Below are 19135 nucleotides of genomic sequence, written 5' to 3'. Positions count from 1 at the left end.
TTTGTATTCTTCCACACCAACTAGCGAGAGACTTTAGGGATTCACTTCCACCAATAAAGATCTTTGCTATTCGTAGGCCACTTGGGGTTGTTTCCTGAAACTAATATTTAGGATTCCATAAGTCGTTTTTCAGACCTCCCATCTCCAGCCTTGCCTGCAGCACTGTGGGGGGGTGTCACGTTGGACAATGAGGAATGGCCCAGGCAAAACTTCCACTTGGAGCCATTGGCTAAGACTAATGTTTGCGGAAGTAGTCAACATGAAAAGGTCTCGCTCTGCCTAGAGCTGACAAACACCTGTTCTACTTAACCTGTTAGGAGTCTCCATCTGTCACGGACTTTTGTCCGAGTGTAGTCCAAAAAAACAAAAGTTTATGATGATATGAGAAAATGTTTTAATATTAATTGTGCCTGCTGCCGATTATGAGTTCAGCATTTGCCAAAATTCCCCTCAGTTTTTCCATTTAAGCATCTTGTGCTTCCTTCAGTGAAGAGATAACCTGCCATACCTTTGCTGTGATGATACCTGAAACACAGGAAGCGTCTTTTTGTCTATGTGGGAAGGGTTGGTTGCAGGCGAAACAGGAAATGAAGAGCGGTGGGCTATGCTGATCCTCCAGCTGACCAGGAGGCAGGGAGTTTAGGGGAGGGGATGGTGAGAACACTCTGATGTGAGGTCATGAGTTCACAGCCCAGGTGTTGTGCCTCGCAGCAGGACACTTCCCAGTCTAAACAGTGTCGATGGTTTTAGAGAGCCGAGAGGTTAACTTGGGATCAAGAGTGTCCACCTCTGACTCCGACTCTCTACTGTATCAGCTAATAAGATTGCTTAGTGAAGACATCACTTGCTAAAATGTTCCTTTCACCCCCGAGCTGAATATTTTCCTTTTTCTTCACATCTTTTTTTGTGGAAAGATTTTTTTTTTTTTTTTATTTACAGCCGACCATCTTAGGTCCAGGGATCTCATTTGATGTTTTTCCTGCGTCTGAAACTTATGAGAATGAGCAGGAATTCATATATATATATCAAAAACATCAGTCCTCTAGAGGAGATCTGCATGGAGGAATAGGGCAAAATACCTTTTTCATTTTTTTGAACCACCAGAATCCGGCTAGCCTTTATTCCTACTTCATTGACATAATTTCTTCTTCTATGGAGACGTCATTTTGTGTGGAAAATGTATTCATCCTGCATATGCAACTCTTCCTGACGCTAATCTTTTCACCAGAGAAGAAATCTCATGGAGGGATAATCTCAGATAAATATAGTTAATTGAGGCCAGGTGAACTCTCTTTATCAGCTGCATAGTCAACCAATCTGAAGTAAATGTGATAATTAGGACGGACATGTCTTCGCTGTGAACAGAGCGAAGTCATGTCCCTCAGCCATTTTCCTCCAATTATGACTGATTTCACAACACTTCGGAGATCCATAGCGTGGCAACCATGGCAGCGTGGCATTGCGTACATTTATGCAGGGTAAGGAGAGAGACAAATCTGTTAGTGTGGCGACTGATCTGAAATTATATTACAACTTTTCGCGTCAGCACATTTACAGACGATAAAACAAGCCCATTAAAGATGTGGGTGTGAATTCAAAGAAGATGATGATTGTGGACATTCGTATACGCTCTGCGCTCAACTGAGCCCGGCCACCACTAATACCCCAGAGAAACCTCGCCCTAATTACTCATTCACCCTGACTGAATCTCCTTAATTACAAACTTCATTAGCCCGTAGGACTTTGTTTTTCTCCTGCAAAGGGGGAAGCAGGGGACAACTCAGGCCAAGGTGCAGCAAGGTTGTGCGTTAGCTGCTTTAGCAACTTTATCCCTCCATGTTTTTTCCTCTTTTTCTTGTCGGAGATCTAATTAGATTTGTGGTGAGAATCACACACCTTTTAACAAGCCTCTGGAGGTCCTGTAAAAGGACTGCAAGATGGAGGCAAAGAGAATTGCAAGGGTGCCATTTATGTGCCAGGCATTGGGATTTATCATGCCCGAGCCCCCTCACCAATATGATGCCCTCATACTCAGACTTCCACCATTTCACAGTAGTACAAATAAACCGTACCCGTCTTGGCAATACAGCGGAACCCGGAACAGCGGAGGTTCAACACAATCTCATGTGGGATGCCTGTCAGCTTCTTTTATGTTTTGATGAAGATTTTTGGTGTTGTTTCTATTTTACATTGGAAGAAATTGATTTGGAAAGAAACAATTCCAGTCTTAATTTATCAGCATTATAAGACTTGCGTCCATCCATTTTCTTAGCTGTTTATCCTCTCAAGGGTCACGGGGGTGCTGGAGCCTATCCCAGCTGTCAACGGCCACAAGGCAGGATACACCTTGAATTGGTTGCCAGCCAATTGCAGATTATAAAACTTTTAGTAATGTTATAGACAAATGTCTTATGCAACGTTCTCAACTGTGTAGAAGTACCTTTACCATGGTTCACATACTTGGATTGTGTACCCAATTGTGCCTGTGTAACTTTGACAATGTGTGAAATGTGAATGTGTCGCAGATGAGCTGCAGCCAATCCTAGATGATTTGGAACAAAGAGGCGGGGCTCAACCTGGACAGCACACACAGACAAACAACCATTCACTCACATTCACACCTGAGGAAGATTTACACTCTTCCATGGACCTAACATGTGTGTTTTTGAAAAGTGGAAGGAAGCCATAGTAAATGGGGAAAAAAAGGCTGAAACTCTGTGTTTCTCAGCGACAGCCCGGAAACCTGCCTGATCTACAGAAGATCTGTATGGAGGAGTGGTCCAAAATCCCTCCTGCAGTGTGTGCCAACCTGGTGAACAAGTACAAGAAATGTTTGACCTCTGTAATTGGAAACAAAGACTAATGTACCAAATATTAACATCGGTTTTCTCAGGTGTTCAAATACTTATGTATTATGTATCGCAGAAATAAATCGTTAAAAAATCATACATTGTGATTTCAGGATTTTTCTTTTGAGATTATCTCTCTCACAGCGGACATGCATCTACTATGAAAATTTCAGACCCCTCCATGATTTCTAAGTGGGAGAATTTGCAAGGGTGTTCAAATACTTATTTTCTTCACTGTAATAGGTTCCACTCCTTTCTTCTCCTTGGCTTTTGATACCCAGTGATATGTTTACTCTTTCATCTTCAGTTCAATTTCTCTGATTCTGTTGCTGTATTTTATGATTTTTGCACCTTAACTTAGTTTTCTTACCCATTTTTGTAATTTTTTTTTCTCTTCATTCATCTCCCGTTCCGCTTCTCCTCACTGGGGTTGCGAATGTGCTGGAGCTCATCCCGGCTATCTTTGGGCGACTGGTTCGGTACACCCTGAACTGGTTGCCAGCCAATCACACCTTCCATAAACTTGTTTGGTGCAAATCTTTTTTGGTTGTTGTTTTCTTCACAAACACCCTCCCCCAAGAATATTTCCTAATGGACTGGGCATCAATGGCTAAATGGTTGAAGAACGCAGATGTTAGTGTTTTATAATCTTTATAGTTTTATTCAAGCCAATATAGCTATAGCCAGGTCATTCAAAATGGACTGCTGCCATATACAGTGTATCCCCGCTTGAAAATCTAAATCTCGTTACTATTTGAGCTTCCCGAACCTGCTAAAAGGTTTTTCTGCTTGTCATTCGTCAGTCATGGCCGCTTGAGATCATTACACAATGTTCACGTCTCTTTTTCAATGGCTAAACTCTTCACCGCAGAGGACAAACATTCTGAGTGAATGAGAGCAAATGATTAGCAGGTATTATTTAGTTTAGTTGGAGAGGGCCAAGTGTTCATTAGCCAATCAGCAATGTCTCGGTGTGAATTACAACAACCGGTCATTTACACCCTGAAGAGAAAACGTGTTCCCTCCTTAGGAACTCCTCATCCAGATTCGTTCATTCATTTTCTGTACTGCTTATTCTCGCTCGAGTCCCAGTTGAGTGGTCGCCAGCCAATGACAGGCCACATAGAAACAAACAACCATTCACACAGATTTATACCTACGGGCAATTTAGAATTTTCAGTTGACCTCTGTACCTTGCATGTTTTTGAGAAAACCCATGCAGGCACAGGGAGAACATGGAAAATCCACACAGGCGAGGCCAGATTTGAACCTGGGTCCTCAGTACTACAAGCCCAAATTCAACAACCCTACATCTCTCCAGTACTGACTCCCTGTGAACAATTGTGTATACAAGACTGCACTATTACATTCTGTGTATGATATCTAAATCTGCCATCTAACAAAATGTATAACAAGCATTTGGAACTATCCATCCATCCATTTTCTTCGCCGCATATCCACATGAGGGTCGTGGGGTGTGCTGGAGCCTATCCCAGCTGTCAACGGGCAGGAGGCGGGGTACTCCCTGAACTGGTTGCCAGCAAATCACAGGGCATATTGAGACAAACAGCCACACTCACAATCACACCTAGGGGCAATTTAGAGTGTCCAATTACTGTTGCATGTTTTTGGGATTTGGGAGGAAACTGGAGTGCCCAGAGGAAACCCACGCAGGCACGGGGAGAAGATGCAAACTCCAAACAGGCGGGGCCGGGATCGAACCCGAGTCGTCAGAACTGTGAGGCCGACAGTTTTACCAGCTGATCCACCGTGACGCCGCTTTTGGAGCTAACATTTATTAATTAAAAATTCTTAAACTAATCATATATGTGAGACTGTCATTTTGTCACCTTTAAAGGGAATGACAGGGGTCACTTTGATTGGTGGGCAGATGAAGTTTGAAGTAGATTTACGCACACTGGTGTAGCTTTTACTCATTCTCGGATCCACCGGGGTGCGCTGGGCAGCAAAATTGCCAACACCGGTTGGTATAGCCCCTATTCTTATTATATTCTTATTTTCTGAAGAGTTTGAAGTATGAATTAGGTGACTATGCTATTAGGCTAAAGATATACAGTATTGTACAGTACATCTACTTCCATGTCAAACAGTCAGGGCAATTAATCCTCGGGTTCATGTGGCCAAGTCGTACATCGGGACATTTAACTTGGAAACACAGACTATTTTGTCATACTACATACCAAAGAGCATTTTTCCACTTGTAAAGCCGAGCACAGCATGGACACACCCCCACGCCCCCAACCACAAATACAGTCCATGAGCATATACTGAAGAAGCACACGGAGTAACCCTCATGGAAAAAATTGTTTGGGAATATTAGTCATGTTAAAACTAACTTGAAGGGTTTGTTGAGTTTGGAGGGGGGGCTATTATGACAGCACTGATCAAGGAGCTGGCCCCCATAAATAGCACTTTTGAAAAGGTTCTAATGAGAGTTGGCAAAGACGTTGGCTCGACATTTCAGAGTTGTGACTCTCTGCATATGGCCCAATTGGGCTGGCGCATTCTGATTCTCACAAGCGGTGTGACAAACCAATGTGAAGTCCATTTTTTAATATACTGCTCGTATTTCATCCTGGCATTTTATACACCGCTTATTCCGTTGCGGGTTGCGGGGAGCCCACGGCGGGTCGCCAGTCATTCCGGCTACATAAAGAGACCGACGACCAATCGCACTCACACTATGACCAAGTCCGCAAAGTGAACTACTGCACTATCAGTGACTATTTTTATTCCATGATCTCTTAAAGATTTTTTTGTTTTTTAATTTAGCAATTTCTAAAGATTAGTTTGCATTTATTCATATTTCCAACACAGATTTTTTTTCCACATAAGAAATACTGGAAATTGAGTTCATCATCAATCATTAAAGCCTTATTAACTTTTGAGGTAATGTTTCAAGTAACATTTGAACATTCTTAATGTTCATGCAAATGAAGAAAACTCATTTCTGTAACATTAATACATTAACAACAATGCAGCCCTATGGGGGCACAAACCAATGCAATCTGTAGGCCGGTCCCAAGCCCGGATAAATGCAGAGGGTTGCGTCAGGAAGGGCATCCGGCGTAAAAACTGTGCCAAACAAATATGAGCGTTCATCGAAAGAATCCCATACAGGATCGGTCGTGGCCCGGGTTAACAACGCCCGCCCCCGGCACTGCTAACCTGCAGGGCGTCGGTGGAAATTAAGCTACTGTGGGTTGAAGACAAAGAAGAGGAGGAAACCGGATCCAGCGTCAGAAGAAAAAAAGGAATGCACAGAGCCTACAACTGAGTGTAGGGACTTTGAATGTTGGGACTATGACAGGAAAAGCTCAGGAGTTGGTTGACATGATGATTAGGAGAAAGGTTGATATTCTGTGCATCCAAGAGAGCAGGTGGAAAGGTAGTAAGGCTAGAAGTTTGGGAGCAGGGTTTAAATTATTCTACCACGGAGTAGATGGGAAGAGAAATGGAGTAGGGGTTATTTTAAAGGAAGAGCTGGCTAAGAATGTCTTGGAGGTGAAAAGAGTATCAGATCGAGTGATGAGACTAAAATTTGAAATTGAGGGTGTTATGTATAATGTGGTTAGCGGCTACGCCCCACAGGTAGGAAGTGACCTAGAGTTGAAAGAGAAATTCTGGAAGGAACTAGATGAAGTAGTTCTGAGCATCCCAGACAGCGAGAGAGTTGTGATTGGTGCAGATTGTAATGGACATATTGGTAAAGGAAACAGGGGCGATGAAGAAGTGATGGGTAAGTACGACATCCAGGAAAGGAACTTTGAAGGGCAGATGGTGGTGGACTTTGCAAAAAGGATGGAGATGGCTGTAGTGAACACTTATTTCCAGAAGAGGGAGGAACATGTAGTGACCTACAAGAGCAGAGGTAGAACCACGCAGGTAGATTATATTTTGTGCAGACGATGTAATCTGAAGGAGGTTACTGACTGTAAAGTAGTGGTAGGGGAGAGTGTAGCTTGACAGCATAGGATGGTAGTATGTAGGATGATTCTGGTGGTGGGTAGGAAGATTAAGAAGACAAAGGTAGAGCAGAGAACCATGTGGTGGAAGCTGAGAAAGGAAGAATGTTCTGCGGCCTTCCGGAAAGAGGTGAGACAGGCTCTCGATGGCAAACCGAAGCTCCCGGAAGACTGGACGACGACAGCCAAGGTGATCAGAGAGACAGGAAGGAGAGTACTTGGTGTGTCATCTGGTAGGAAAGGGGAGAAGGAGACTTGGTGGTGGAACCCCAAAATACAGGGAGTCATACAAGGAAAGAGATTAGCGAAGAAGAAGTGGGATACTGAGAGGACTGAGGAGAGGCGAAAGGAGTACATCGAGGTGCGACGTAGGGCAAAGGTAGAGGTGGCAAAGGCTAAACAAGAGGCATATGAAGACATCTACACCAGGTTGGACACGAAAGAAGGAGAAAAGGATCTCCACAGGTTGGCCAGACAGAGGGATAGAGATGGGAAGGATGTGCAGAAGGTTAGGGTGATTAAGGATAGAGATGGAAATGTGTTGACTGGTGCCGGTAGTGTGCTAAATAGATGGAAAGAATACTTTGAGAAGTTGATGAATGAAGAAAATGAGAGAGAAGGAAGAGTTGAAGAGGCAAGAGTGAAGGACCAGGAAGTGGAAATGATTACTAAGGGGGAAGTCAAAAAGGCACTACAAAGGATGAAAAATGGAAAGGCAGTTGGTCCTGATGACATACCGGTAGAGGTATGGAAGCAATTTGGAGAGATGGCTGTGGAGTTTTTGACCAACTTATTCAACAGAATACTAGCGGGCGAAAAGATGCCTGAAGAATGGAGGAAAAGTGTTCTGGTTCCCATTTTTAAGAACAAAGGCAAGGTTCAGAGCTGCGGGAACTACAGAGGAATAAAGTTGATGAGCCACACAATGAAGTTATGGGAAAGAGTCGTGGAGGCTAGACTCAGGACAGAAGTAAGTATCTGCGAGCAACAGTATGGTTTCATGCCTAGAAAGAGTACCACAGATGCATTATTTGCCTTGAGGATGCTCGTGGAAAAGTACAGAGAAGGTCAGAAGGAGCTACATTGTGTCTTTGTGGATCTAGAGAAAGCCTATGACAGAGTACCAAGAGAGGAACTGTGGTACTGCATGCGTAAGTCTAGTGTGGCAGAGAAGTGAGTTAAAATAGTACAGGACATGTATGATGGCAGCAGAACAATGGTGAGGTGTGCCTTAGGTGTGACAGAGGAATTTAAGGTGGAGGTGGGACTGCATCAGGGATCAGCTCTGAGCCCCTTCCTGTTTGCAGTGGTAATGGATAGGCTGACAGATGAGGTTAGACTGGAATCCCCTTGGACCATGATGTTCGCAGATGATATTGTGATATGCAGTGAAAGCAGGGAGCATGCAGAGGAACAATTAGAAAGATGGAGACATGCACTGGAAAGGAGAGGAATGAAGATTAGCCGAAGTAAAACAGAATATATGTGCGTGAATGAGAAAAGTGGAGGGGGAAGAGTGAGGCTACAGGGAGAAGAGATAGCGAGGGTGGACGACTTCAAATACTTGGGGTCAACAATACAGAGCAATGGAGAGTGTGGTCAGGAAGTGAAGAAACGGGTCCAAGCAGGTTGGAACACCTGGCGGATGGTGTCTGCTGTGTTATGTGACAGAAGAGTGTCTGCTAGGATGAAGGGCAAAGTTTACCATGATGTACGGATTAGACACGGTGGCACTGAAGAAACAACAGGAAGCAGAACTGGAGGTAGCAGAAATGAAGATGTTGAGGTTCTCGCTCGGAGTGAGCAGGTTGGATAGGATTAGAAATGAGCTCATTAGAGGGACAGCCAAAGCTGGATGTTTTGGAGACAAGATTCGAGAGAGCAGACTTCGATGGTTTGGACATGTTCAGAGGCGAGAGAGTGAGTACATTGGTGGAAGGGTGCTGAGGATGGAGCTGCCAGGCAAAAGAGCGAGAGGAAGACCAAAGAGAAGGTTTATGGATGTGGTGAGGGAAGACATGAGGGCAGTTGGGGTTAGAGAAGAAGATGCAGGAGATAGGCTAAGATGGCAAAAGATGACACGCTGTGGCGCCCCCTAACGGGACAAGCCGAAAGTAAAAGAAGAAGAATACATTAACAACAATAATAATAAATAATAAAACAACTTTAACAAATAAGGAGGCTGTTAAAATGGTCTTTTATATTGCTAGTGAGTGACATTGCTTGGGCCAGTTACCAATTTCATGGTAGACTACTGCAGTTTGAAAATCTCACACTTTCCCAAGCAATAAAATATTGTTGTAGTTTTTATCCGTCAGTGGCACCAAAGTGACATGACCCCCTCCCACCCTCCTTCCCTCTTCCTTTGTTGGTGTGAGCAGTCAGTGGGCCCAACAACTTTACCCCTTGACAAAATGTTGGCTTTTTTTTTTATTTTTCAGCTACCGCCAAGCGTAGCTGCTACAGAGACAATACATGTACTCCAAATACAAAATCACAGTTACTATATGAGAAATGAGCACCACGACATCGTCTTGAAATGAACAACTGCACACAGCTACAACTGGGAAAAGAAATACTACAGACGCACAACCAAGGCAGATAACTCGCTAACTAGCCTAGCTTGCATTGACATTTCTTTACAAAGCGGAGAAGACGGCTCATTTTCTGAGAAAAATACTTTTACTGTTATAGTACATTTCATTCAATGGTGTATCTGTGGAGATTGTCCAATGGACAAACGTTAGTGGGTCATTTTCATATAATGGGATCAATAAGGGTCAAGACAAGTCACCATGAATTTCCTCTTGAAAATCAATTCATTTGACCGAAATGTGAATTGGAACCATTCTCATTCGCATGGTAATAATGGTTACTTAGATGAGAAAAATTGAATACAGTATTTTTCAAACTTTAAATGTATTTATCCCAAGAATCAAGAAGAGCAGAAGAAGAAGAAATGCCAAATTTATTTTCACGAGTTACACGTTTTCTGAATATGCAGATTACATTAAAATTGGGGGTGGGGGGGTGATCCTGGAGGTCCCCCCCATGCCCCTATTGCTTGATATGAATTTTTCTGTGAAAACTAATACAAATGCATTTTGGTGTTTTCAGCCTTCTTTTTTCTTTTTTGTTTTGATCGCCTCTGGAGAGAACCCCATTAGGTTGTTGCAATACACCAGAGGGATCTGTGAGTCATATAGCAGATAGCACAATACTTGGCATTATTTCTGATATGTACGAATTTGTAAAAGTGTCAGGACTAATGACTTTACCCTTATTACGGCTCTATGAGAGCAAGCTAGTAACGGGTTTAATAAGTAGCTAAGATGACTTATGCACTTGGATCTGCAAAGCTAGAAGGGCAACACATGGAAATTGTGAAACTCAAGTTGCACAATTCAACAATATGGATTGCCTTTACTATGAATGCCTAAAATTGAAAATCTGCAATGACATTTTTGAAAACGAGACTTTAAAAAAAATGTCTGTTTCAGCAAGGGGGCTATTTATCCATATAAAATCAAAGCACCATACAAAATGCTAAATTTGTCAATATACATATGTATTTACTGTGATGGATCAAATTATGTGCAAACGATCCCGTTGTTGAATCAAACATTTCAAAGTAATTCATTTTAGAGCTGCAATTCCAATACCATGACACGGCAATGCGGTTTTCGTCCTGTCAGAATTTGTTACCGGGCCACGCTTCCACACAGTTTGCCGACTGCCTCCGTCCGTCCCGGTTGAAAAAGCCCAAGAAAAAAGCAAACAAACTAAATGAACCAAGTTCCGGAATTTCTATGCATGATGAAACCTCCACCTCCATTTTTTGAAACGGGATAGCTGAAATTAAAAAGCTACGATAACAGCTATGTTTTAATACTGCGTTGCTAACTATAAAGCTATAAAATTCTGCTTCATAAATGTTGAAGGCTTGATGTCGCTTTCGTGCCGAAAGAGAGGTGTCATCCGTCCATCCATCCATCCTACCTTACTGCCATTTTTCTGCTGCTTCACTTTCCAGACATTCATTTGCACCCGGACTCGGCCAACAGAAACTTGATATATTGTTGGGGGATGAGGGGGGCAGACCTTTCCACCACTTCGTTACCAAGAGGGGGAGACACAAAGAATCTGCACTATAGGTGCAAAACAGGTGTGCACCTGCCTCACCCCGCAAGCTTTAGTTCGATTCTTCACTGGAATGAACGAGAATGTATTAGCAGATGAAGGAGATTGCGAAAGTTATCATTGTAATTTTTTTTTTTTTTTTTTTACTTCACGCATTATGAGCTGCTATAGATGAGCAATTGTGCCGCACAGACAACTCTCATATCAGTGCTGGCGATGGGGGGTGGGGGGAACTCGCAGGTCAAGAGATGCACAATAGTTCAGCAGGCACATGTGATATATTTAGTGAAGCCATTGTTTGTTTTATTTAGGGAGCGAATTGAGGATTTTCCAAAGTGCGGGGGCCCCTGAGGTATTTTATCAGGTGTACAGTCCGCCATGTGTTACGCATTAGGCCGCTGAGGGGAATGTAGCCGTTTTGCGCATACGACTTATAAAATGTTTGTAATTTCAGAGGACGCGGGGGGGTCCACAATTGCTCCCTTCAGAGCTGGCGGACGGATGGAAAACATGCCACTTATATGCAAATGAAACAGCATCACATTACACACACACACACACACACACAGTCGCCATTAAAGAAAAAAAAAGACCGTGGAATCTGTGGGACTTTGGTTGCTTCTTGCAGAAATAGAAGAGCAATAAATACTTCTTATTTGTCACAATCATTTGAGAGGTCGCTGTGCAGGGCAGTATGAGGCCAACAAGAAATGTTGCTATATTTTCCATTTCTTAGTGTGTTTGCAGCCCAGGCAGCATGCAGACACCGAATTTAAATCAATGCATGACTAAAGCTGAAACTGATTGTTGTTGTTTTTTTATGTTTGATTAATCTGTTGATATTTTCCAGATTTTTTTGATTAATCGGATTTTTTAAATTTGAATCTCTTTTTTTTTTAATCAGACCTTATTTCCAAATGGCAGTGCAGAAAACGTACAAACCTAAGTTTCATGTACTGTTTTGGTCCGTAAAATGTCATAAAACTTTCTTAAGTTTCGATCAATGCTTCATAAAGTAAATAGCAAATGTTTGCAGTCGTATTTCCAATATTCAATCTGCCGTTGTGGAATATTACAGGAATCAAACAATAGTTAATTTCTTTAAACAATGAATCGATGATTAAAATAGTTGTTTAATTTTTTTTGCATCTCTGCGACTGACTTTCATCATGTGACTCGTTCCCATCATGTATGTGCAAGATGCTGATGTTAAACAATTTGACGAAGGATCCACTCAACAAAGAAGCAAATGTTACCATTACTGCAATCATTGTTATTTAAGTCATTCTATTTTATATTTATCCTGGGGAGGGGGGGTTGAACTTTAATCCAGCGCAACATTTGATGGGTGCAAGTGCTGACGGCCTTCGTGGAGACTGCAAAGTGCCGCGTTTGGTAAAACATCACTTCGTAACGCGTCCGCCTCATTATTGATAAAATAGTAAAGAAGAAGCAAAAAGCTATTAAAAAAGGGAAACTAAAAACGAGGCTGCTATGTTTAATTGATTATGATACAAGTTGTTTGAAGGCCGATCGTAGTAGTTCGTTCGTCTTGTATATTTCTCGCCGCTTTATGGCGAGGTCGGGAAGAATTGTGAGGAGTCCGTTCTCCGGTTTCATGGATCCTTTTCAGCGACACTTTGGGAAAACCGGACAGCTCAAGCAAGCGCTTGCGCGGAAGTGCTGCGGCCTGCCGGGTGCCGCAGACGCCCACCAGGTCAGCGCAGGACAACAAACAAACAACACTTGTTGTTGTTGTTGTTATTGTTATTATTGTTGTTGTTATTATGGTTGAATATAAGCAGCGACATTGAACCTGTCCGGTGCGCCCCCCCCCCCTCCCTCCCTCACGCAGCCTCCATTCACATTAGTGCTGTCAGTGGACGTCATTAGAGCTACTAATTGCAGATTAGAGGTTTTGGGTCAGTGGGGGTCACTTGATAGGCGCAACTCGTCTTTTCAACTGAAGGATAATTATTTCACATTGCACATTGAATGTTTAATGCGGCAAATTGTGCGGAGTGTGTGCAGAAGAATAGGGTGAGACCGGAGATGATGTGCGGGGAGTACACGATGTATTCAGATGTACTGCACTCCTTGGTGCAATTTGGAGTCCCATATTGTACGTTGAACTCGTTGAAAAAAAAAATGGACGTTTGACACTTTTTTAAAGTTTTTTGTTTTTATTGAATTCGAACATGCACGTGATGGAAATGTGTTAAATTTTCAGAGAGGAGAAAATTACGTCAACTTTCCACATTTTCATCACGTGCAAGCGAAAACGAATGATACTTGAATTGAGATTGAGGAGAATTAATTTCCAATCCAACATTATTTGACGCAAGATTGTGGCCATGCCATTATAATAAATATTTCACCATTACATATTAAAGCTATCTTGTTGTTTTTATTATCATGACGATTGGTATTTTTTTATTCCATGTGTGAGAGTTTGCTAAATAAAATATAATTGTTTCATCGTATTTTTTTCTCAAGTTTTGTATTTCAATTAATGAAAATGGATGACCTTAAATTGACAAGACAATTTGATGTCGTCTAATATTATTTGAAAATTAACTGGCACTATAATATCATATAAAAATATTATGATAAACGGTAAAGAAAATGGATCGACTATATTATATTATATATAGTGTAGCCTTTTTCCCATATTGTCACAATCTGTCCATTTTGGGCCTTCGGAAGAAGAAGACAAAAATTAAATGAAAAGTAAAAAGGGTTTGAATGGAGGGATTTGCAGGTTAAAACATATGCATTAATGTTATCAAATGGTGGCAGCAGGCTCTAATGAGCCGCCGTCCTGTCTCGTGTGTGTCCGCACATGCAGAGGGTGCGATGGGGAGTGGGGGAGGGGGGCGCCGAATTTTGTTTGGTGGATCAAGGCTCACCGCCTCCACTGCACTTTCTTTATCTTAATTCCAACTTGAAAAGATATAATTATCTAGTTTGAACAGGAGCGCTATCAAATCCGTCTTTCTGGGCCGCGGCAGGCTCGAGTGGATTGTGAGGCTGTGAGCTGCTCGGTGTTGCCCGAGATAGGAGTAATGAAGTTGTGGAGTCCGGAGATACAAAGGGCATTAACCTCATTAGCATGAAACCTTTTCTTCTAACTATTGTGGGACCCTTTCACTCCTCTAATCCCCACTATTTCAAAGCTGGGTTTGTAATAAAGCTTTTAGGGTTGCACCCCCCACCCCCACCCTCTAACGCTAATGGTATTCTCCAAAGATTTTTTTTTTATTACTGTTCGAATCAAACGGAGCGATTAAGTCGAAAAATACATTGGAAAATGAGCACATTAAACGAAACATATTTTTTTTTTTTTAAAGTCTGCTTTTCATAGTGCCTTTTTTTTTTGCTTGTACGTGTGCACGCTCCCTCGTTCGATTTGCGCCTTGTTGCGGTTTCAGCACAACAAGATTGAAAACAAAGATCTCATTTTGCGGCCCATTGCAACCTTCCCTTATCGCGTCGTGAGGGCGAGTCAGATTGGGCTAAATTATGTCCAAGCAAGCCCCCTCGGATCCGGATTAAGAGATTAAAGCGGACCACTGGGCACTGCTCCCCCCTCCCCCGACCCCCACCCTCATATTACTCGCATGATAATTGCCCAAAGTGATTTGCACTTCCACAAAAGCTCGCGGAGCCTCTTTGGAGCTGCACAAAATCCTGCATGGGAGAAACAAATGTTGAATTGAGCGAAAATCATTTGCTCTAATTTGTTTTTTTTTTTTGCCCTTTCCAATGTACAAAAAAAAAACGGCTATGAATTTTGAAAGAAGTATACGTTTACAGCGCGCGACATATTCATAAAACTTTATTGACAAAATATGGACAATTACATACTTCTTGGAAGTATACTTTGTGTTAAAATTGTAGCAAACTTAACACATCCACAAAAATTATTTACATTCTGTAAAAGACGGTTGGACAGAAACAATAACTTTTTTTCTGTACATGGAATACGATCAGTGCTTGTTTTTTTTTTTTTGTTTGTTTTTTTTTAAATATGTTTGTTTGTTTATAATTCATCTTGGTGGCATGTTTGAGTGGGGGCTCACGTGTGGCCACACACTGCTAAAGCTTCAGAGGTTCAAGGAATGTGTTGATAACTTCCCTTAAATTCTCTTTTCTTTCTTTGTGGAAAACGAGTTTTTTGCTCTTTTATTGTTTTGTTTTTTTAAAGACGATAAAGCACTGCTACTTCATATGTTTCCACGACCACTTTTACACGAGAATGATGATTTAAAGACTGCACACTGTTCGAAAGAGAAGCGCAACACCTCTCGGTTCGAAAATAGTCAAATAAAAATGTGATTTGACTTCTCGATTGCGTCAACTTAAAACAACTACCATGCAATTCAAATTTGTTCTTAAAAAAAAATCTGTTTTGGTATCTTGAATGGGGGAGAAAACAATTGAAGTGCAAATCGTCCAAAATGAATTGGAGAAATGGAAAAGAAGAAAGGATAATTCGGGTGTTGGCGGATGGTGAGACACATTGTGTCATCAGTACCAGGTTCCTGGTTCTTTTGCACTGACGTGCCCGAGGATGGGCCGAGGACCAGCACCAGCCGGCCTTCCGTCGCCCTCAGCTGCCCATCGGAGGTGTGAAATGTCACATTGGGTTTTTTGGACCCTTCTGTCTCGCCACGGTATCCCGTATTCGCGTCCTCCTCCGCTCAGAAGCACGTTTTAGTCTGATTTTAATCGTCCGAAGTCACGTCGATTTCCTCCGGACTGGACTGCTTGGTGGCCAGCCTCCAGCGGTTGATGTGATGGGAGCCCTTCTTCTTCTGCTGGGACTCGGAGCCCTCCTCCTCGAGCTTTTGTCTCTTGAACTTCGTCCTCCGGTTCTGAAACCACACTTTTACCTGAGGTAGGGGAAAAATTGATCACTACCAACAAACAGATGCGCAAAAGCTCGCGTAAATACGCACTGGCCAGGCCAAGCATGCGGAAAACTAAAGGCTAAAATTGTAATCACGATATTCATTCCAGTTGTTTTCATACAGTAATGAAATTACAGCAGTTGTTTTAAAACAAGAGCAATTTACAGGGGCAATTATCTGCATAACATTCAAACAAGGATTGCCCCCCCCCCCAACATCTGATATAAATCAAATGAAATCATCGAATAGAAAGAAAGAAAGAGTTACATCATGTGACACGATTAACAGTTAATCTACTCATCGCTCTGATCAGTGGGGAATTAACAACACGGAAATCGATCGATTGTCTCTCAATTGTCACCCCTCACCGGCGTCTGTGGTGCGTTCAAGGAGTCCTCTGTGAGCTCATTCAACTACGTGATGCTTTCAATTCAGCTCGTCCAAAGGGCCGACGGGCTCGAAGCATGCGTCAAATACACACCGAGGCCGCCCGCCCGCCACTTTTTTTGTTTTGTTTCAGAGCCCACAAAAAGGCTTGACTCCTTCATTTCGCCTCCATTTTAAAAAGGCGACTTTGTCAGTGTCGCCCCCAAAGCAAAATCGTTCCAACCCGGGCTGGACGATCATGGGGTTACATATTTATTGTCTTCTGGGGAGCACCACGTCATTCGGGGGCACATTAAAAACAATTGAAAAATACAAGTGTACGCATGCATTTTCATCTTCCTGCATCTATTTTTTTAATAAATATTATATAGTATGAATATTCGTTTTGAAATATGCAAGAGACGGAAATAGGAGAAAATAACACTCTCGGTGAGTATATACATATTTAGCCTCTAAAAGAGCACAAACAGCAATTATCCAAATGCCACCCTCCCTCCCCCAAAATAAAATCAAATCAAATAAATTACAAGAAAAAAAGTGATGGTCTTACCTGAGTTTCTGTGAGGCTAAGGCTGTGCGCGAGCTGTTTCCTCTCCGCGCCCACCACGTAATGGTTTTTCTCAAAAGCGTGCTCGAGCCGCAGGAGTTGCGACGGCGAGAAAGCCGTCCGGATCCGTTTGGGTTTGCGGGCCAACGCGTTGTGCAAAAGGAAGCTTTCGGGGCTCGTTTCGTTACCTGCGTGGAGCCCAACAAGGGCAAGGGGAGGACGAAAAAAAAAAAAAAAAGAAGCAAGGCTGTTACGCTTGCTTGGAAATAATACACATGGAAAATAAAATCAAATAAAATAAATGGGGGGATTTGCAAGGCGCGTCTGTTCACGGATTTTACGGCGATCCGTGTCCAACGCGCACGGGGAGCGTGTAGGGATTGTGTAATTATTGAGACATTATATCTAAAGTAACGTCGCTATATTCATGTGGCCGAAAATACACAAAACAAAAACAAAGCAGAGGCCTAGTTTAAATGATTTTTTTCTGAAAAAGATGATAGCAGAAGAGGGAAATAATTGTGTCCGATTTAAATTAAAGAAGGTTAATTGTCTTTTTAGTAAACTTAATTTAAATACAAATATCTTCATATTTAGAGCACAAACAAAAAGCGAGTGTCTAGTCTTTTTTTTTTTTAAAGAAAATACACAACGACCCTAAATTAAAGGTAGGGCACTTGCAAAATAATGTTAGTGTTATTTCAAAGAAACAAAATATACAGGACTACCGATATAAGGAGAATAGAAAATCTTATTATGGCGGATGAAGGATGAAAACTGCAGTCTGAATATTCTGCGCAGAAATTTCACAATGCGCAACAAAACTCCGAATTCTCACTAAAATGTATTTTTAAGAAAGCATTAGTCGACAAAATATTTGAACGAATCATTTTGTTTTTATTCAAAAAGCTACAGTGGAAAAAAGTACGTAATATTTGTGTGCACGATTCAATTGTGATCAACTGAGGTGAGTTAGCTCTCTTTTTTCCGAAAAAAATAAAAAGCGTTTAAAACATTTGAATCATGTGCTACTTATGTAGGTGTTCGAATGAAGTCAATGGAAATGAGTTTTTTTTTTTGAAAACACTTGGTCCACGTGACGACGAGACTTTTTTTTCTTTTTAATTGAAGCATAATTGGTTCAAATTCTTTCCTCTTACTCTCGCTTTTTTCCCCCCTGCGTAAAAGTGATCCGAAAACGTACCTTGAAATCTGTGGCCCAAGTATCTATATCTGTGTAATAACCAGGGGTAGAAGGTGGAGGGGTCCCTTTGCTGGCTGCCAAAAAGGGGGTGCTGACTGTGCGGGGACGAGAGCGGGTGAGCGGCCAGCGCGTGCGGCGGGGCCACCGGATGCACCGGCACCGCCGAGTTGGGCGCATGCGAGACCGTCTCGGCGAAAACCAAGTCCGGGTTGGAGTAGACGCCCCTGCCGCCGGAGTGGAAGCCGTTGAGGAAGGGGTTCATCTGACCCGAGCCGGCGTAGCTCAGAGCCGCCGGCCTGATGGGCTCCTCCGAGCGCGACGCCGGGACCGGATGGTCCTTGGCCACCAACGATTCGATGGTGAAACACCGCTTGGGCGCGGGTTGAAACATGGCGCGACGCTCCACGTTCCCCACTCGAAGTGGAAGAAGTTACCGCGGAAAAGACTCCAGAGTTGAGGGAGAGCGGAAAGTTGGCCGAGTTGAGCAAACGCGCAGCATGCAGCAGGCGGGCTCGAAAGTGTCCGTGCGCCCCCCCGGACTAATCCATGGATGTGATCGTTTTCCTCGGTGCCTCGGCGCGGCCAGATGTGTTAGTTCATGAGGCTAATTAGAGCCGCGCGGCCATAAACAGCTTCCTGTCAAGCCTCTAATGGCGCGCTGATTGGCCGCTGCCTCCGCCGCTCGCCTTGAGGTGCACGACAAGAGGCAGCGACGGCGAGCTGCCGCTTTAAAGCGAGGCGGGCGGATTCCGCGTGGAACGCAACGCCGACACCATTCGTCCACTGCGCTGCGCCCCCGCCGCGCACGCGCGCACGCGCACGCGAGAGAAAGAGCGAGAGGGCCTCCGTCGGGTCCGCGCCGCAAAGCGAACCTTATTAGTCGCTTCCGATCCTCTGGCGCTCGGCCTTAATTCACGCGATAATTACGTTGCTCCACCGACTCTGTCGGTTCGGCCCAAAGTCTAACTGTGTTTAAAAAAAAAAAAAAAGGGGGGGGGGGTAACGTTACATGTTTCGCTAAAAGACGAGTGAGGATGTTTACTCCTTCTGAATATCTGATGTCAACAAATGCACGTCGAGGCTTTCCGTATTTCTACAAAAATTCGGAG

General features: G+C 43.0%; 1 protein-coding gene across 1 annotated transcript; it reads right to left on the bottom strand.

The window, feature by feature from the left end:
• Positions 1-15702: 15702 nt before the first annotated feature.
• On the bottom strand, positions 15703-18841 carry emx2 (empty spiracles homeobox 2). Its single transcript, XM_061837034.1, has 3 exons — positions 18027-18841; positions 16826-17010; positions 15703-15870 (listed from the first exon to the last, which is right to left on the bottom strand). Exons 1-3 carry the CDS (start codon positions 18415-18417, stop codon positions 15703-15705), a joined length of 744 nt encoding a protein of 247 aa, XP_061693018.1. The 5' UTR covers positions 18418-18841.
• Between the last annotated feature and the right edge of the window lie 294 nt (positions 18842-19135).

This window comes from Syngnathoides biaculeatus, chromosome 12, assembly GCF_019802595.1.
Source record: "Syngnathoides biaculeatus isolate LvHL_M chromosome 12, ASM1980259v1, whole genome shotgun sequence".
In the NCBI taxonomy this organism is placed as follows: Eukaryota; Metazoa; Chordata; class Actinopteri; order Syngnathiformes; family Syngnathidae; genus Syngnathoides; species Syngnathoides biaculeatus.
The sequence above is the reverse complement of the archived record's forward strand: the minus strand, read 5'-3'. Positions and strand labels throughout refer to the sequence as shown.